The sequence below is a fragment of the Eriocheir sinensis genome, chromosome 12 (assembly GCF_024679095.1).
Source record: "Eriocheir sinensis breed Jianghai 21 chromosome 12, ASM2467909v1, whole genome shotgun sequence".
NCBI lineage: Eukaryota > Metazoa > Arthropoda > Malacostraca > Decapoda > Varunidae > Eriocheir > Eriocheir sinensis.
Window position 1 is genome coordinate 15,860,646 of NC_066520.1, and position 21,104 is coordinate 15,881,749.

The 21,104-nt window shown below is 42.1% G+C and overlaps 1 protein-coding gene and 1 long non-coding RNA gene across 3 annotated transcripts; one reads left to right on the forward strand and one right to left on the reverse strand.

Annotated features, from left to right (window-relative positions):
* Window positions 1-597: 597 nt before the first annotated feature.
* On the forward strand, window positions 598-6,632 carry LOC126997498 (uncharacterized). The gene is made up of 3 exons (XR_007752155.1): window positions 598-859; window positions 2,929-3,011; window positions 6,485-6,632. It is a non-coding gene; the product is annotated as an uncharacterized LOC126997498 (long non-coding RNA).
* On the reverse strand, window positions 5,955-20,831 carry LOC126997497 (glucoside xylosyltransferase 1-like). Of its 2 annotated transcripts, none has more exons than XM_050858613.1 (8): window positions 20,615-20,831; window positions 14,100-14,229; window positions 13,508-13,567; window positions 12,806-12,917; window positions 11,408-11,747; window positions 11,052-11,225; window positions 8,999-9,154; window positions 5,955-6,637 (listed from the first exon to the last, which is right to left on the reverse strand). In XM_050858613.1, the coding sequence occupies exons 1-8, from the start codon at window positions 20,666-20,668 to the stop codon at window positions 6,464-6,466; spliced, it is 1,200 nt and encodes a 399-aa protein (XP_050714570.1). In that variant the 5' UTR covers window positions 20,669-20,831; the 3' UTR covers window positions 5,955-6,463. The 2 variants fall into 2 exon arrangements, with proteins under 2 accessions (XP_050714570.1, XP_050714571.1); XM_050858614.1 differs by lacking the exon at window positions 20,615-20,831 and adding an exon at window positions 18,955-19,085.
* Between the last annotated feature and the right edge of the window lie 273 nt (window positions 20,832-21,104).

Consider the following 21,104-nt stretch of genomic DNA (forward strand, 5'->3'; position numbering starts at 1 on the left):
TTTTCAATGGGTATCCTTATCTATGGGTATCCTTGTCTATGGGTATATATCTTTTTCCTTCCTTTTCCACTTTATTTATTCTCCTCTGTTCGTTTCCACTTTTCAGAACCAGTGTATTGCTAGAAAAAAGAGAAGAAAACTTTAAGAAGTGATTGATTTGATTGATTGATAGTTTAGTGTAATTTTGTTGATCTCAAAATGTTCCTTCATCAGCTAGTTTGCCATTATCACACTCCTAGCAAGCTATTTTCAGTTTTTAGCAGTGGATGATGCAAGAAAAAAATTATAAATCGTCTGAACCATATCCTTCCCTTGGTACGGACACTTATTTACTCTGCATAATCTTAATGTAAGGTAATTAAGTTTGATTAGCTAACAAACAAAAAATTAGGCTATCTATTCTAAGACATTTTTATTTTGTGTAAGTCCAAAAATTACCTCAATATTTGTAGAAAAAATACAATAAAATCAAAATTAAAATAGATGTCTCAGGAATTACAGATGATTATTCTCTCTCTCTCTCTCTCTCTCTCTCTCTCTCTCTCTCTCTCTCTCTCCTACTGAGTACGACAATGTGATGACGCTCTCTCTCTCTCTCTCTCTCTCTCTCTCTCTCTGTACGATGTCCTGAGTACGATAATTAATGTTGTGACGCAGCTCGACCCTCACCTCGAAGCAGCCTCACAAGGACTCGGACTCTCCACCACACCAAGCAACCATGGCGAACACAACCAGAACAGCTCCTAGTGAATGTGGAGGATGAGAAAACAAAGCAGAAAACAAGGAGAATGATATAAGAAGCGATAGTAAGCGCAACAGGTCAAAAGAAGAATAAGAAGCCACCCTCCATCTTTTCCCGGTAAGAATCTTTTGTTATCAGCCTATCCTATCCTCCCCGAGGCTCGCCCATAAGCCCTCTCCTCTTCAACATTCTCCTGTCAGGCTGCCTTTCCCTCCTGGCACTCATATCTTCCTCTATGCAGATGACATTTCTCTCCTATGCTCCACTACCTCCCTGCCTGAGGTTAACCCTCCCCCATAAGGGACTCGACAGTCGACACCATCAGCCATTGGTGCACACGCCGGGGCCTCACTCTCTCTGCACCAAAGTCTTGCCTCATGTGCTTCACCCGTCGCCGCATCCCCGCCATCCCTCAAGCACGCCTAACCGGCACAGTCATTGGTAAATGTTCAGATTAGGACCCAACTCACACTGGTGGACGAGACTGTTTTTTTCTGGTAGTTTTTGGTGTGCTATGAAATACTCTGCTAACCGTTTCTGTCGCAAAGCATTAAATCACAAAAAAAAGACTTTTCAATGTGTGTTGAACACCCGCCGCCGCAACATAATTGCTTTCTGTTTTTATATTTCACTCACCGCACCGCTCACAAAGACTTCAAGCGGATCAACTAGAACACAATCAAGCAAATAAATGTTTTCCTGCTGTGTAGCCTATTCCCCCAGCGCACACACTGGTGGACAGCAGAGCGACCTATTTCAGCGAGGAGGTATTTCTCACAGCATCGGCCGCTGCCGTCGCTACTTACCCTAACATAAATAAAGATTTACAAGACAATAAATTAAAATATAAAAAATACTTGGTAAAAATAATTGGTAAAGATTCGTTTTATTAACGTTACTAATTTTGACATGCTGCGCCACAGCCGCAAAATTGCTTGCAGAGAGGTTCAACTTGGGGGACGAGTGGGGAATCGGGGGTTTTGGGTGGGGGAGCATATTTAAACTACTCCAACCGAACTTTACGACCTAACAGCTAACGGTGGGGCTTCGCCCCCCTCGCCCCCCCTTCTAACCAGAGGGGGGATTTGCCCCCCCTCGATCCCCCGCCACATATGCGACCTATTTCTGCAAGGAGGTATTTCTTGCAACACCTCCCATATCAAAATAGGCTGAAACATCTCAACTTGCTTTCGCTAGAAAGACGAAGAGTGTGGGGAGATCTGATAGAAGTATTCAAATGGGTCAAGGGTTACTACAAAGGCGATATAAGTAAAGTTCTGAGAACTAGCCAGCAGGATAGAACACGCAGTAATGGATTTAAATTAGAAAAGTATAGGTTTAGGAGGGATATAGGCAAGCATTGGTTTAGTAATAGGGTGGTGGGGAATGGAATAGACTAAGCAATCACATAGTTAGTGCAGGGACGATAGCTTGTTTTAAGAGTAGACTGGATAACTACATGGACGAGGATGACAGGTAGTAGTGTAGTGCGGCGACTAAGCCAGTCGAATGAGAGTCAAAGCATAATTCAGAAAGGCTATCAGAGGATTCATTAGAGAAGATGACTGTGATGAGTGAGGTGTGGGTGCAGTAAGGTGACGGTACTGGAGCATATGCCTGTACCGAAGGTAAACGAGGATCAAGCCTCTACCTGTAACCCCTGAAACTACATCTCACCCATCGTGAGTAGTGGGGGGGATTCTGGAGCTGCCCAGTGTAGGCCACTCGGCCTCTTGCAGTCTCCCTGTGTTCTTATGTTCTTACCCTCTCTCTCATAGACCTGCAGTTTACTTGCAAGTCATTGGTGAGGTATTTTACGAGCTCTGATCGTCAATTCAGATATTACTGTAATACTGCCAGAAGCTGCATGAACAGAGTTAGGTTTTACTTCTAGAAGCATTAGCAGCTGGAGTGCAGAAATCTGAAATCTGGTATCATAATCCAGCTTATGGCCTCAGAAAGGCTAGACCCAGCACTGCTAACAGGATTGTGGATGAGTGGAACAAAGTAACCAGGTATTTAGTTGAATCAAATATACGTAGTTGAAAGTTTTAGATAAAAGTTATGTATATTTATGGATGGAGAGGGAATTTGGTAAATAACCCACTCTCAGGAGCTGCCATGTGTAGGATGCCTGTCCCCTTGCAGTCCTTATATCCTTGTGTTAACCTGTTGATGTTTTTCAGATGTGGTCCAGGTCCATGGTGGTCACCAGGGCTGGGTGGTGGAACCACTGGCATCATGCATTCCATGGACACTGAAGATGAAAGTAAGTATTGTTTTGTTTACTCAATAATCCACAATTTATGTGGCTCATATAAAAGTGAACCCTAATGGATAACCATTTTTTAAGTAGTAATTAACACTGTTGTCTATTCCAATTATGAATTTCAAAATGACATGCCTATTGGCTGAAGTTGAAGTCACTCACAGCTCTGGAATCCTTCACTTTACTTATGGGTATGCAGTGCACTTGACACAAATTGTGAGATAGTAAAAATTGCACCTTAGTATCACCAGGTGATATCAATTCAATGAAATTCCACCCTTGAACAACGCTAGTAATTGAAATTCTAAAGGATCACAACGCTAGTAATTGAAATTCTATAGGATCAAGATGAAACAAAGATAATAGTAATTGCACAGCTTGTTACTATACAGTCATATCGTGCTTTACGTCATTCTGACTTGTGTCAAATTTGACAATGCCACTTTTCAAACAAGAGGTAGGTTTCTATCGAAAAATGAATATTCACTTCAATCAGTGGAGAGAGAGAGAGAGAGAGAGAGAGAGAGAGAGAGAGAGAGAGAGGAATATCCATATCACCGAGATATCCACTCAGACACTCAGTCTCAGCCTCACTCGTGTGAGGAAGAAATGAGGGACACCATGAGCGAATGGTTAGTATTGGTACCGGTACCGAGCAGTCTGGTACCGGTACCGTACCGTATAGCTGGTACCATTAGTACCGGTACTGGTACTGGTACCTGCCCACCCCTATTGTTGAGTATCGTGGCAGCGTGGGTACTGTATTGTTCATGTGGCGCGTGGGAAGAAATGAGCTCGGCTGTGTGGCCGCGGCGTCGTGTGAGTCCAGTTGCGTGAGACATCTGGTGGCCACTCCATAAAATATCGTGTATAAGTGAAAAAAAAACTTGTAAATTAAACATTTATTTGGATTTTGGACCCCGCGTTATATAAAAAAACGCGTAAACCAAACTCGCGTAAATCGAGAGTTACCTGTATATGTAAGTGTTTGTAGGGGAGATGGTGGATATCTGTGTAGACCAAGTGGCCTCTTGTAGTCTCCTTAACTCAGCAATTTTTACTCTATACCATACTGGTGAATTGAATAAGTGCTCTTCATGATCAGATATTTTGCAAACTATCTTGAAATTCAGAACGGTTATAGGAATTTAACTTATATTTCCATGTAGAGATAATACTGTGTTGAGTAATGGTTGGGATGTTCATTCTATAGTCAGACACAAAAATGAAGTGTTTGGGTAGGCCCCAACTTTCTCCACAGCACAGCACTGCCAAATTACCCCCTATACATCACTCCTTTGTCAGCTATTTACTGTTTGAAAATCTGTATTAAATATTCTTTATACATGAAATAATGCTATTTAGTGCTATGAATGGGTCGCTTTTTAGAATATTAGCAATTAAATTATAAATTCTGTAACATGACATTGTTGCCTTCTGAAGTTGTCAGTGATCAAGGACACCAGTTCATTTCCTCACTCACCTCCACGCTCGGTGACAGCTACTCCAACTGCAGCCTTTACTCCGAAGGCTACGCTCGTCAGCACTGTGGCCTGGGGACTCCCTGAGTAGGCCTTACCCAACCAGACCTTATAATTGAGTCTGACTATAGTAAGTGTGTGTGTACAACCAACATATAATTTCAGTGGGAGTGTACAAAGTCAAACATAAGGAGTAGGTTTTATTGTTTTAATGATCACATAGTGTAGTGCCCCAGGATCTGAAGGGGGCGCTCTAAACTCTTTAGACTGAATTTTTAATAAAAACATACTCATTAAGTTGACTTGCATAAATTATTCCCGTGTAGTTGAGTGTGAAACAGTAGCTGCCACCACCACCATGATCTGTGGATTGAACCACAACTCAGTGGGGAGAAAATAACTCGATGAGAGACTGAATGATTATACTCAACTACGCCGGAGGTGAGGAACTGAACAGTTGATTCTTTGAGGTAGCGTGAACTCTTAAAGAGGGAGGAGGATGTGAATGCACTGTTTCCGGTGTTACCATCCGGCCAACATTCGTAACCTTAGGACTCAATGAAAGGACTAATGACAATAATTATCTAATTACAAAGGGGTTTAATGTAATTAAGTTTACAATAATGCAGATATACAGATGTAATAATAGTACACAATATTAATGTAATAATAGTACACAATATTAATGAAGCCTTGGCGGCCCTAAGGGATGCTACCAAGGGGGGTGAGACAATGAACTTGAAACTTACTTTAGATTATCCTTGGAGGCCTTAGGGGTCGGCTCACAAGGTTCACAAATGAATTAACTATGTATCGATAATGAATTGGGTACAGGAAGTGGGTTTAGAAATGTGTGTGTGTGGATGAGGCTGATGCAGGCGTCACAAACGGGCCTGGCGTGTGAGGGTCATATTTCACTAAGATATTAATCAGTATAATAGCAGGGGGGGGGGATTCACTAGGATGTGGGAGGGCGTTAATCACTGCACAGCGTGTAGTTGCTTATCTGGAGTTGAGTGAGGAACGGCGTGTGAGGGGCCGACCCTCGCTGTGTGCACTATTTATACTGGAACAGGGGTAGGACGGAGACAGGGGGGGGGGGTGACTGCCGAAGCCTTAAATGATTTCTTGTATCATTACGAGGGGAGGAAACTTACAATGCCCACTGATGTGTTAAAAACAAAATCAGCCAGTATGGTTTACAAGACTTATTCGTGGCAAAAAAAAATTTTGGGTTCAATAATTAATGGAGGGCAATTCATTTTGAAAGTAGTTTCTGGTAAGCGCTCACTGGGGCGTGCGCAATGAGAAGAGGGGGTAAAGAAGGTCAGCCGGAGGACGCCAAGCCAAGAATTTGGGCGGGAACTCAGCGTGGCGGGCCCGGCGCAGGGCGGAAGGGGAGATAAGAGGTTAGGCCTCTGGGCGTGGGAAAGTTAACAACCACTACGGGCCTCAACACTTAACACTTATTTCCTTACAAAAATCTGGCATTACACGAGATTTTCCCCCGGTGGATAGATTTTTGCCACGACTCGCCGGTAACCTCCGGGAGATTAAATGTTGGTCACCAAAAAAAATTACATACAATCTCAAATAATCAATCACTGATGTACCACAGGGTAGTGAGGTGGGGGTGGAATACACTATGTTATGACAGGACAGATTCACTCCTCCACAATCGTACTAACTTTTGCTGCCCACCTCTCCCAAGGTAAATGACCAGTGCCTAGCAAGTCCTGAAGCGGACTGCCACCTCCAGGGCGTGCTGCCTGTAGATGAGGGAATCCCAAAACCCTCGAATTAAAGTATCCAAATAAGAGACTGGGGTTGGGCCTCTGGGCGTGGGAAAGTTAACGGCCACTGCAGGCCTCACTTAACACTTATTTCCTTACAAAAATCTGGCATTACAATAGTGTGAATGGGAAGTACATACAATAAATTAAATAACACACACACTTATACACAAGGTCCTCAGAATACATGCTTTTTCAGTTCTTTGGTCAGTATGTCGTCAATGTGAGCCGTCCGAGCACATTTTGAAGGAAGGCCATGAGAGGACACAAACTTCAGCTTCTCCTCCATCTGAGACAACATAAGGCTCAGTGGCTCCCCCAGGCGGTGCTGCTCCCACACCTCGAACACAGTCTGCAGCACAGAACGAGGCAATTTATCCGTAAATGTTAGATAAGTATACGCACCAGTATTAAGTCATGTTCTTGAGTTGCGAAATCATTCTCATGCTGTTAATATAACCTGGGTGGTTGTGAGATTCTATCCTCTCAGGAGTTCTGTGTCCTTGTCCTTGACTAGCAGTCAGTCAAATACTTGATATAGATTGGTTAGGGTGGAGCCTGCAACCTAATTAACTAACTAATAGGGCACACTGCTTCACTTACTCTGACTCAACCCCAACCAGTCTCCCCAAGGAGGCCTCCACATAACTACCCTTCCCATTCTTAAGGATTGAACAACTTGTCCCAGCCATGAGTTATGTGGGCGTCCCCTTGGTGTCCTCTGCTCAGGGTTGTCTCGTACAAAAACAACCCTATAAACATTATCGACGTCCGGGAATTGTGCCATGTGCCCACATAACCGGAGTTGGCGTTCACAGATTAAGATGGTAACAAACCTCGATTCAGTTTCATGAAATAGTCGCTGGTTCGACCCCAAGTCATTCCAGCGATACCCCACCACCCTTTGAAGGCACTTGGTACCAAAGACATCAACACGCCTCTCCAAGTCACTATTCAATGTCCATGTCTCACTGTCATACAGTATGACAGGGAGTACAAATGACTTGAATATTTGAATCTTGTCTGCCTGTATAGTTATTGACAATGTTCAACAATAGTTTAGGGCATTTTCAATATTTATGCAGGTGGACAATGATTCAAATCTTTAAATCGCTTGTTTTCCATGTCTTACCATATGGCTGAGAGACATGGACACTGAATAGTGACTTGGAGAGGCATGTCGACGATGCCTTTGGTACCAAGCGCCCTTGTAGCATCATAGAGTAATGCTGGACATAAGTGTCAAACCACTGACTACTTCATGAAACCAAAATGAGATCTGTTACCAGCATAGTTTGTGAATGCCAACTCCGACTATGTGGGCACGTAGCACACTTCCCAGATGTCGATCCTGCTTATAGGCTTGTTTTTGTACAAGATAACCCTGAGTGGAGGAGACCAAGGGGACATCATGTAACTCCTGGCTGGGGCAAGTCGATCAGCTCAGGAGCGGCGGAGAATGGGAAGGGTAACAGAGGGGGCTCGCTCAGGGGGACTGTCAGGGGTGAAGCAATGCGCCCCTTGGCGTGTGCTCCACGTTAGTTAGTTAGCTAGATGTGCCTTATATCAAGCTTGACTCCATAATAGACTAGTGCCACCTTCAGCATACATTAATTTTCCTGGGTGACTTCAATGCAACTGGTGGGTATGAGTTATGTGTTGGTCCTCATGGCTCTCATTTCAGGAACACCAACAGCTCTCTCCTTTTGAATGTTGCAAGATCCAGAAGGTTAAGAATTTCAGGTTCTTGGTACCAGAGCTGCACTGCTGGACTTGATATAGGAATGTTGGATGGATAGCCAAGGAGATGGCCACATCCTCTGAAGTTCTTCAGAACTGCAGGGTTTTCCAGGTCATATTGTATCATTATGAGAAACTGAAAGACTTCGTATGTGCTCATGATATTACAGGGACTCAAACCAGCTCAGTGTGCTGGAAACCCCTGGGAACCCTGTATAATTGTGGAAACTTCTAATGTATGACTGCTGCAAGCATCCCTTATCAGAACTTAACGGTGCTCCAGGGTGCTCCACTAGTGCACAAAATGCTAAAATACAGCAAGTCATGGATTTACCAAACCTGAATCCTGTCATTTGTATTGAAATGACTTGTCCTCAGTGAGACACATATCCCCCTACTGTAGACAAAATCACTCCTTGACTACGGGAGCTCTCCAATACACTCCTTTGTAGGGTGCCAAGCACATTCAATGGAACTGAGACTGTCACTGCATACTCATGACCATACACTAAGTCTTTGAGTCTCTGAAGAATAAATACAGGATAGTTACACCTATACATCAAATATTCTCCTTGGCCTGACATGAAGCTTGAGCTTTGCAGCAATCCTATGTCCAGTTGCAAAGAACACTGCACTCTTTAAAAAAATAAAAAATAAAAATGCAGCTCTGAAGGATCCTCTTGAGTTCTTAAGAGGATGTGGTCTGTCTCCTTATCCACCACTCCAACACTGCCATACCATGTTCAGCAGGGCAGATCTGGTTTCTGATACCAAGAACCTGCAATTCTAACTTGGATCTTGCAAAATTAGCTATAAGTTGTGTTCTTGTTACCAGAACCATGGGGACCAACACAAACTCATAGCTATATGCTAGAAGAAGAAGGCTGCTTCTCTGTTATTCCTCACAACTAGACAAGATTATTGGCTGCATTACTTAGGATCTGTAGTATTTGCAAATCAGGTTTGAACCTACCTGCAGCTTCATTGCATTGCCACTGATAAAGGCCATTGCATTGCCATGAAGAATGGAGATCCCTGAATCATAAGCAGCAGGACACTTGTTGCCTGCTGAGCACTGAAATACTCTGTAGTTCCACTCACAACCCAGCTCATACAGATGGCCAGGATACTGCAAAGGAAAGAATTTCATGTAGTGATATTTTGTCATTAACCCTTATACTCCATCAGGCACGATCGTGGCTTTTACGTTAGACTCCATCACGCCACGATCGTGGCGCTCTTCAAATATCTTGCTCATTTTATGACACACAGTTTGTTTATGCTTGATGCTATGCATCATACATCAAGCCCTATCATTGGCCCTGTTGTTTTCAACATGCTTGATGCTTGGCCAATCACGTTCCATCTTTTTCAAGGATTTGTTTATGTTGTAGTATGGCTCCGGATTTTCCCGCTGTGAGTACACGGTCACGATGTGTGCTGTATTTTATCTTTTTTTTTACCGATTTCTATGCAAGATAGCAGATATATATTTACTTATATGAGTAAATAAGTATTTCAGGCACATGATATGATACATGACAATACGTGAGAATTGTTTTTTGTCTTCTTATTGACCTGAATAAGGATGATGTCAGATGACGAGTGTGAGGTGATACTGGAGGTTTCCCATCTAGAGGAATATATAAGTTCCATTTGTTCATTTATCATTATACCACAGCAAAGAGCAACTTCTAAGCTTTCAAATGATATATAATTGTCCCAGTATTTGTTACAATAATTTGAGTGAACACTAAGATAAGCAAGGGAACACCTTCTAACATTAGTCGGCCGTTTTTTATGTACGTAACTTAAAACCGCCCGCTCATTTTATCACGGGGTATAAGAGTTAATATGGTAATTGAGGGAATGTTTACCATAACTGATGCACAGCCTTTTCATTTTACTTGATATTAAACTGCTCTATGAGTTCAGCCAATTTTCTCCCATACATTCCCTTTTGCTCATGCAAGATATTAGGACAACTAATCTATGTATGAGATTGCTACCTTGTGCTTAGATAATAATGTGGCTAACAAAATATAAGGCTGGGATAGAGTGAAATCTTATGTTCCCGATATGATTGCAGGGAGGTTAGAGAGTCCACTTGCCTATTTAGAAATATATGGTTGTATGGAGAGAATCAATATTGTTAAATATCCTTTTGCTTCGCAATATCTCAGTTATGAGTACTAGAATAGTTTTTGGATGGTGTCAGTATACTTTCTAATATATATATATATATATATATATATATACATATATACATATATATATATATATATATATATATATATATATATATATATATATATATATATATATATATATATATATATATACATATATATATGGGTGTTCTGTATGATCTCCGCCAGTTCTTCTCCCCCGCACAGATGCTTTCCATATATAGGGGCCTTGTCCGCCCTCATATTGAGTATGTATCTCACGTGTGGGAGGGCTCCACTCACACAGCTCTCTGGACAGTGTAGAGTCTAAGGCTCTTCGTCTCATCAGCTCTCCTCCTCTTACTGACAGCCTTCTACCTCTTAAATTCCGCCGCCATGTTGCTTCTCTTTCTATCTTCTATCGATATTTTCATGCTGACTGCTCTTCTGAACTTGCTAACTGCATGCCTTCCCCCCTCCCGCGGCCCCGCTGCACATGACTTTCTACTCATGCTCATCCCTATACTGTCTAAACCCCTTATGCAAAAGTTAACCAGCATCTCTATTCTTTCATCCCCTTCACTGATAAACTCTGTAAGTCTTCCTTCGTCTGCATTTCCTCCTGCCTATGACTTGTCCTCTTTCAAGAAGAGTGTACCAAGACACCTCTCCACCCAAATTGACCTCTCTTTTGGCTACTCTTTACTTTTTACTTTTGTGGGAGCGGCGAGTAGCAGGCTTAATTTGTACTCTTTTGATGCCCTTGCACCGCATCCTTTGATGTAAAAAAAGAAAAAAAAATCTGTTGAAACCAAGTGATATGTCAACTATTCTCAATGTGGGTTAAGTTGTAGTAACCTTGTGGAAGAGGATGTTGAGGATGTCTTGGTCAGCCAATTTTATCCTCTTCTTGAATGTGTCAAAAGCCTTCAGGTTGGCAGCAGTCCATCCTCCCCCTGGGAACTTCTTCATGCGTGTTAGGTTCATGTGCATCACACCAGCATTGAGTCCAGTATTGCCATAATGAGGAACCTGCAATGAGCACATTAGAAGCCTGTAGGCAGAAGAGGGATACTACCCTTTCATGCATCCCCATTCTCACTATTTCTATCTATATTTTAATTTCTATCCATGTCTATCTCTCTCTCAGTAATGATGAAGGATCATAGAGTAAATCATTTGTTAGTAGTTAATCTGAGCAGTGAACCGTTTACCTTGTTTCTATGCGTGTCATAGTGGTAAAGACAAGGAGCCATAGCTGCAACCTGGATCTCATCAAACTTTTTAAATTCCATCCACAGATCTTCTGGAGGTCTCATGAATATTAAGTCAGTGTCAATATATATTGCAGCATCAAGGGAAGGAAACATTTGAGGGAGGAAGAGTCTCTCTGTGGCACAAACTCGAAACATTAACCGCATCGCCTCCCTGTCACTTGGATACCACACTGTATGCCACTCAAAGGCAACGCGCCTCTTGTAATCTGACGGCCATTCTGAAGTCAGCTCAGTGAAGCGGTGGTACAGGTCCTCCGAGTCAGCCACCACCAGGAACCTGAAAAGTGATAATTTATTAAGATCACCATCACAATCTGTGACCAGCTGCAGTCCTCTAGCCTGTGGATGGGGGTGGAAGGAGCATTCTTGAGATGAGAATCTCATTACCAATCACTACATTTAAGTCCTAATGCTCTGTGCCTCATGGGAGCTTCCCTTAAAGGTGTAGTTTTATAAATAATCAATGTGATGGAATGATCTTGAGCAGTGGTTCTCATCCAATGGGCATGACCCTCATCATTTTTCTGTTGTAACGCACAAATGCAGCGACACAAAGGAAGGAAAGAAAGGAAAATGAAGACCTGAAAGCAATAATGAACAAGGAGGAGAAGAGAGTCAGAGAGGGAGTGATTATTGGAATATGTGAAAAGTGTGTGGTCTCCCCATAAGAAGAAACACATGAAAAAAACTAGAAAGAATACAAAGGATGGCAACGAAGATGGTTCCAGAACTGGAGGGATTGTCATATGAAGAAAGGTTAAAGGAAATGGACCTGCTGACATAGGAACAAAGAAGAGAAAGGGGAGACCTAATACTAATTTACAAGTTGTGAATCAAAATGGAAAAAGTTGATAATGAGGAGTTGCTACTAAGAGCAGTAAGAAACACCAGCAACCCACGAGGACACAGTAAAAAATTGAGAAAGGGAAGATGCTTGAGACATAAAAAAATATAGCTTCCCGCAAAGAAGCATAGAGGTTTGGAATAGACTAAGTGAGGAAGTAGTATCGGCGAAGAGTGTGCACAACTGGAGACGGGACCACACGAGCGTAAGCCGAGGCTCTGTAAAATTACAACTAGGTAAATACATACTGTATAATGTATGTTTTTAAAGCCAAAGCTGGTGACTTTGTGAAACCTGATCTTTTACCAGATGGAAAAATGCAAAATTAGTCACAAAGTTATCTGTGGGCTGAAAATGTTTTTCAGTCTTTGTCACTAGTGGGCCATTGTATGTTATGCTGGAAGCCAGGTGGGCCTTACTTGACAACCTAGAGGTGCTGGTGGTGGATGCACTGATAATCACAGATAAATATGATAACCTCGTACACACACCTCAGGGAGGTCGAGGTGAGGGCAGCAGCAGACTTGAGCATGACGGCCGCCTGGCGCAGCTGCCGAGTGATGGCTGAAGCCTCCTTGCCACCCTGAGCATTCTGGGCAACTCCTGGGATAGAAGGCAATAAAGATTAGTGCAAGGTTCTATTACATATTTTATTTGGATCACTTTTACACCAATCTACTTATCACTGCTACTGATAACACTTGTTTAATTAACTGAATATCCTATTGAAGAGAAGGCAGCATAAGATAATTTTCATCAAAAGAATGGAGACTTATTAAAAATGATGAAAGAGCAAGAAAACATTTAATGAGAATTACGTAGATGCTCAGGCCACAGACCCAATGGTCCAGACCAGGTGACTCCCTAATCATTAGTGACAATATCCAGTAACGTACCAATGAATCATTGCATCTCTGCCTAAGTGAATTATATAAAAAAGAAGTAGTAGTAGTAGTATTCATTTTGAAATATTTATCATATGCCACTGACCTACTGAAGGTGAGAGTTTATTCCATTTTTGTACATCAAACTCATGCAGAAAGAAAAAATACTGGAGCCAGTATTAAAATTGTGAAATGCAGATGAAAGCTCGGTGCGAAGGAATGATCATACTGGAAGGGTGAAGAAAGAAGTCCCTGGTTAGCACAGCTGATGGCACAGACATGCACGGGGATTTTCATTGTTATTCTGACCTTCACAAAGAATAATGAAGAACACAACTTCTGTATTTGCTTCATCTTGGCCGTAGGTACCTGTGGGGCACAAACAGGAAAAGTGAGTTGAGACCGTGCTATAACAAGCCAGCCTTGCAATGATTTTTTTTTTCTCTCTCTCTCTCTCTCTCTCTCTCTCTCTCTCTCTCTCTCTCTCTCTCTCTCTCTCACATATAAATATATATATATATATATATATATATATATATATATATATATATATATATATATATATATATATATATATATATATATATATATATATTATGGGGCCTTGTAGATAGCATTTTAAAGTATGTGGTATGATAATATCTTCGAAGACATAAGTTGGGACATATTTCATCATTGGATCAAGCGAGGGAACTGATCTGAAAGGGATAATAATGTACCACCATTAGGGTGAAAGATGTTGAAAATAAGCAAGATTTGATAACATGAATATGAAAAGTATTAATAAATTACTGTGCTCTTTGCTTAAGGGTAGGATCAGCTCAGGTTGCGGCGCAACTGTGGGTTCTAGAGTTTTATATGTACTCGAAAATACATCTAGGAAAAGTTACAACCTACTTACTGTTGTCGTGCTGGTAAATGGAGGACGCCCTGCCGCGCCGCGCCGGCCCCGCGTGGCTCAGCATCAGCGCCAGCACGCCCAGGTAAATAAGGGCGACCAGCGGGTATGCATTGCCGAGACTCACACGGATCTGACAAAATAACACGAACCCAACTTTAGACTAAGCATGTGTAAGCGGTGCACAGGAAGTTGTAGAGGCACCCTTACCATGCCACGTTCCACCCGGTAGGAAATATAAACTCTACTTTTAATAAGATAAAGCAAAATAAAATATATGCTTCATAATCAGTTTCTCTCCACTTTCTTGCTTCAGCTGTCTACTATCTGTAAGTTTACTTGAAGTGAATATCCGTTCACTGTTTCGGAACCAGTTACTCGACAGGAATAAGCCACCGAGACACTGCTTTAACGCATTTCAACGTACTCGTAACACATATCCATAAATACCAAACATATCACATTAACACTGACGCATACAAGCACACATACTTTCCACGCACCATTCGTGACTGGAACAGCCTCCCTCAACAGATTTTAGACTGCGGTACAATAGAATCATTCAGAAAACAAATACGCCCACTTGTCACCACAACACATCAACACTAACAATTACACCTGATTCACTTCCCTCCCCTGCACACTCGGCTCCCCCGTCCCCCCAACAGCCAACACAATTTAATTTGCGTGTTATGCACCTGTACAGGTGTCCTGCGCATCATAAATCCAGATCCAGATGACGAAAAATGACAAAAAAGGGACGAATTATTATAAGTCGCTAAAAAACATTTCTATTTAGATCTATAGATTTCTCAAAGTCTCGAAATAATGACTTGTCCTCGACTGTAATAAACCCTTAAATTGAGACCTAGGGACATTTCTTATAGAGATTATTTCCACGGCATAGCACAGGTTATCTGACATCGTGGTCACACACACAATCTGTCTATCTATCTATCTATCTATCTATCTATCTATCTATCTATCTATCTATCTATCTATCTATCTATCTATATATATATATATATATATATATATATATATATATATATATATATATATATATATATTTTTTTTTTTTACGAAAGCTTCTCTCGGCAGTGGCATCAGCAGAAAATGTTGTTGTTGACATAACACTTTCAAAGTTGAGTATATCCCCTGAAGGGCATCTACCCTGCTGCCACAGCAATATAGATCTCGCCTTTATATCGAGGTCATCTGCATTAGCATTAGCGTATGTCTTACGTAATTTCGGTGATTTTCAAGTCTTACGGCGTAAGTTGAAAATCTTACGTTTTTTCTCCGCTTGCGATGCTTTTTTTAATGTTTGTTTTAAACAACTTGAAATATATCATACGCGCCATATTTAAATTCATGTGAGCGTGCTGAGTAACGGTTACTGTCGCGATTAGTGTGTGTGGGAGGGGGTTACCTCGTGCACCCTGCTTGAGTCCGTCGGAACCATGGAGGTATTATGGGAGGAGCCGCCATGACGTCACGAACGTGAAGCCAACGCGCTATTGTTCCGCTGTCTCCCCTCCCCCCTTAGACTCAAAACATCTATCAGCTGATCCAGTGGACGCATTGAAAGTGCATACAATGCCTGCCTGTTCAGCATATGGCTGTACGAAAAGGGAGCGCAGTGGTTCTACATCATTTCACAGGTGAGTTTACCGTTTACCGTTTACTGTTGATGAGGTTTCAGGCCCTGCTCCGCCGCTGATGCAGCGCTCTACGAGGGCCGTCAGTAATTTCAACGTTAGCCTCAATAATAGTCTTCGATGCACTTATTCTCAAACATCGTAGTGAGTGAGTGTTTTAATTTCTTTCACGAATAATATCACATATAACAATTAGTTCAGTGTTCATGTCTGCTATTTTCATTATAGTATGACAATTAAATATCCAACAATTATTTCCAGCACACTGAACATTCATCACACACAATTTATCTTTGAGTACAGACACTGATTAATAACCATTATCGGTCATGTTACGAATTCTCTCAATTTTAGTCTGGAGAACTACATAACACTGGTCATTCGCTGAGTGGTTGATTTCAGGAGTTGAGAACTGTATAACCAGATAGGGCTACATATGATAGAAATCTGCAGTTCTGTTGTACACTGACATTGAGGTTACCAGGCGGCTTCCAGGGTACCTGTCCTCGACCCGGGCCGAGCTGTATGCCACACTGTAGCAGCTTTCCGCAAAGATGTATACTTGTTTGTCGAGAGCCAGGCTGCATTACATGAACTTGTGTCCTCCCCCCCTACAGACTGTGATCTTGTGACTAAGGCTCGTATTCTTAAACATTTCCGCGCCCTAGTACACATATATGACAAGGCTTTCGTAGGAGTTTGGGGCGTTTCCAGGGGTAGTTTTGTGACCCTGGTGGTAGTTTGACCCTTCTACTGTACCATGAACCTAGAAGAAGCACTCATGAGAACCCAGCATATCTCCTTTTTGGCCTTTGAAAGTAGTTGATGTGGGAGGCAGAAGTGTTTAAGAATACCAGCCTAAGTGCCTGACTACCCTCCGTGCCCTTGAGGCCGCAGGTGCCACGTACGGTCCACTTCACCTGGGTGCCCTCCCATGTGGGTATCCAGCACAATGAAAAGGCAGACTGCCTTGCTCGACGTGCCCTTCAGGATGACACAGTGGACCCTGGCACTGACTATACGCTTAACTATGTTAAGAATAGAATTTGGGATTATTTCCATAATAGCATTGCTACCCAACTCAGACACTGCTGTGACAATGGCAGCACCAGCAGCCTCCATTATGCTAGTGTCTCCCACCATTGTGTTTACCCCTATGGGCGACACAGTGCACCTCAGGATGTGGTAGCAATGCGCCTTATGCTAGGCTATAGGTACTACTGCAGGTTAGTAACTCCCCTGTGTCTGCTGCACGTTGTGTGCCAGGCCGAGGGGCCACACACTGCAACACTGTCATGGAATGCCGGGGCCCTTTCATTGCCAAATTTAAGCCACGGGACTGCCTTGACCTTAAATGCCGTTGATAATAGATCTACATTAAATATATAGGAAAATATTATGTACTTTTCGTAACTCAAACCATCAATTCTTTTTTTATTTTTCGTCTAATGCAAAAACAAGTGGTAAATTCCCTTAGTTCAGATCGCAATGTCTTGGGTCTATCTGCCGATTGTAAGCTCCGCCCACATACCCGGTAAGCTCCGCCCACTGGCTTTACTCGCCTGTATGGGAACGGCGCGGGAAGGCGCCTCCTGTTCCTCCATGGTTGGAACCATACTTGTCAAGTCTTACGTTTTTTATACACAAACTTATGGTCTCTAAAGCAAAATCTTATGGCAATACACCACAGTAGCTTGACAGGTATGCATTAGTGATGGACCGAATGTCTATTTTCCGTATTTGTGAATTCGAATGCGAATGAACATTCGGTCCATCACTAATCCGCATTAACATCCTCCATTATGTTACATGCAGTGCAGTGTGCGGGAAATTGTTGAAGTCTCTCCTGCCACTCGGGGTACCCTGGCAAGGGGAGGGGGGCGGGTGAGGACGGTCACTACGGGATGAGACTCCTGTGTTGTGTATGTACCCTGTGACCTCCTTCCCGCCACATTCAACTGTTGCCTTCCTACTCGATCCTTTGCACAGTGCTTTTCTTTAAAAATACGGTCGTTCCTTGTACCTATGTAAAGTAACTTGGAAGGGAATATCTGCGTGCAGTTAAAGAATCAACCAACTCACTCATTTTATCTTTTAACAGAAACCCATTTTTATTATTACAATAAAATTATTTATGATAGATGATGCGTGTGTGTATGGTTTTGAGAGAGAGAGAGAGAGAGAGAGAGAGAGAGAGAGAGAGAGAGAGAGAGAGAGAGAGAGAGAGAGAGAGAGAGAGAGAGAGAGAGAGACTGGGCATGCACGATTAAAAAAAAAAAAAAACATGCTACTACTACTATAAAAAAATACTACTCGAACAGTGCTGTACCGTAGCCATCATCAACGTATCCCTAAGGAACTGTTAACTAATATTTCATATAATAAAGAATACCCATCAAACAAAGCAAAGTATAAGTACCGAAAGAGGTAAAGGTGATAGGATTGCTTGCCGCGCTGAACTACCCAAGCATCTCAGTAAAACGAAACAACGGGAAGAGAAACAACTCGATCGTGGTTTTAAGTGGGATGTCGGTCAATGGGCACCCAACACTCTATAATACACTCGGGTCGCGTTAGACAACACCCTGCAGTTTCTTTATACAAGTTCAAGTACCAGACGGAGAAGGCACAACTCTTTAGACCAGGGGTTCTTAACCTTTCGATGATCCCAGACCCCCATTGGATTGCTCAGTATGGTCACATACCCCTTCGCTTGACTGCTGAAATTATCATCACCTAACTCTGACTGCGCCTACAGCTCAACGCAACTATATAATTCATTTCATAATATTCAAAACAGTGAAGAGTTGCAAGACGCTCGTGACAGGGTTGCCAAATAGTTTGGGTGGTTTGAGGTCCGTAATTTTGGCAGATTTTCGGGGGCTAGAGTGCATCATAGGATCATGAGGTTGGGGGAGGGTGGCGAGCGAAGCAAGCATGCGCAGGTGGTGAAGTTTTGAAAAATAAGCAGTTTTAGGGTGATTTTGTGGCCGATATAGAAATTATTGTGGGGCTATAGCTCCCTCCTCCCCTAGCCCCCCAAGAAATTACAGCCGTCCCCATATTTAAAACCACACTTAATTGCTTTCCAAATATTATAATATCTATTCTAGAGAAAGAAACTTGATACAACTGAGTACTAATCAATTTTAGTCACGAAATAACACAAATTATAAATACTGAATAGCAGTGCTAACCATTATTAATAAGGACGCGGGACGCAGGGAGGGGAGGCAGCGTCTTTGAGCCGAGGAGATGTCACTGGCCGAGGGGGTGGTGAGCAGGGGTCCCACTTTGCCAGTCCAGGATTTTCCCAGATAGATGTCAATTTCCCTAGATTGGTCACAATTTCCCCAGAATTATACAACACTGCCTTAATGTGAGCCAGCTCTTTTTCATTACTTGTTATTCCTGCTACTATTTATCATAAAATGCATAAAACAGTACATTTTTATAATGAAACTACCTAGGAACACGGAAACAAATGTTTGCTCAAAAATTGAATTTTCTATTTCCATTAGATCATCACAAATCAGCATATCAGTGACATATCTTTTAGCAAAACTATATACCAGTATACTTTGTAGATACAGGGAAAAAAAAAGCCCATTTGGACACTAGAGAAAGGATAACAGTACTATATGATATAGTAAGAGCTTACATATTATGCGTAAATTAAAAAACGAAGTGAGAAACATGTAAACTTTGTAATTACACAGTTTGAAATTAAGGTTTGATAATTTGGCATTATGCTTTACTAAGAAAAAAATAAATCCTGGCCTTATTTTCACTGACTATCATCTTCATCCATCACAGAATGGGTGTAACATGTAGATTAATTATACTTTGGTAAGAAAAAAGAAAATTGTACTGGCCTTATTTCCACTGACTATCATCATCATCATCACAGAATGGGTGTACATGTACATCAACCCTTTATTGACTTGTAATGACAGTATGACACATTTTATCCGAGTAACCCTGAATGATTTCACTGAGCAATGATAACTTGAAAGGCACTAGAAAGCTTTGACTGCTGTACTCGAAATTTTAAGACGAGGGGAAGCCAAAGCAGTCAAAGGGATGGCCTACAGGAATAATAAGGTGTGTAGGAGATGATAATATATCTTAATACGAGTTGCAGTAGTTTATTTATATATAATTTACGCCAAAATCATGGACTCCACAAATTTAGATTTTTTTCTAAGACTGATCGATCTAAGATTTCCCTTGATTTCCCAAATTTTGCCAGTTTCCCTAGATTTGTCACTAAAATTGAATAAATTTCCCAATCTAGTGTAATTTCCCCCAAAAGTGGGAGCCCTGTTGGTAATATAAGCACTCACTACCCAGCCACTATTTTGGCAACTCAAAGAATCAAAGAGGAACTCGATCCACTACTCCACATATATCATTTCTTTCTCATTATTTTTGTTATTTTCCGTTAGAATTGATTGTTAATGCCAAGTGCAAATGCGTGCAAGACACAATTATGTTATTACACTATAATAACATTGAAAGTCAAATAAGTCACCGTATCACATATCGAGTCTCTAGGGTCAGAACAGAATACGGAATCACTCGGCAACAACTAAAACAAAATGTAATTACGAGGCATTTCAGTTTACCACAGTTTATCTTTTCCAAGTATCCCCAGGCACACACTGATCGACTAACTGAACAACTGAAGTGCTAAAGAGTTCGCGATAATATGAACACGACCTATCATGCATACAGTTTCAGAGAATCTCATGTTTACGTATGCATCTTGCTTTGATTCCATTTTCCTGCGTGTGTCTTCTGGACTAAAATGGAAATAAAATACGGTAATAATACTTGTGTTATTTTGTCACTTACCCTCCGGAGATACGCTGCTGTCAAACGCCATGCCTTCGATACAAAGCTTTTCATCGTCTATCACTTCATCAGAGCACCGGCCGTGTTTCCGCCCCTCAGAACGCCGCAACAATCTCAGGCGTGGGGACTATCGAGGCACGGCACTCACGGAACCCTCGCCTCCACGGGCCTGGCAAACGTCCTCACCGCTGTCTCGGGCCTCACTGACCTCCTTTGGGACCGGCTAAGTCCGGCTTCCTACTCCTCCTCCTCCTACGGCTGCTGCTTCTCCTCCTCCTCCTCCTCCTCCTCAAACCTGCCGTCCCGATCACCTGAGTCAGTTGCATTGCCACTTTCATTTACATTGCTGGGGTTAAGCACTCTATATTTCCGTCATGGCCACGAATGGGTTAGTTATTTCCTACTCACTCGACAAAGTTGCATTTAGTTTCATATTCTCTAGTATTCGTTTCACGCGGAGACGAGTAACGGGCGAGGGTAGTATCTTATT

Excerpts from the sequence above, each read along its gene's own strand:
- LOC126997497 (XM_050858613.1), bottom strand. The coding sequence starts at position 20,668 with ATGAAAAGCTTTGTATCGAAGGCATGGCGTTTGACAGCAGCGTATCTC. Across the intron at positions 11,748-12,805 it reads CTCACCTCGACCTCCCTGAG|GTTCCTGGTGGTGGCTGACT; the intron begins GTGTGTGTACGA and ends ATCACTTTTCAG. Across the intron at positions 9,155-11,051 it reads TCAACATCCTCTTCCACAAG|TATCCTGGCCATCTGTATGA; the intron begins GTTACTACAACT and ends TTTCCTTTGCAG.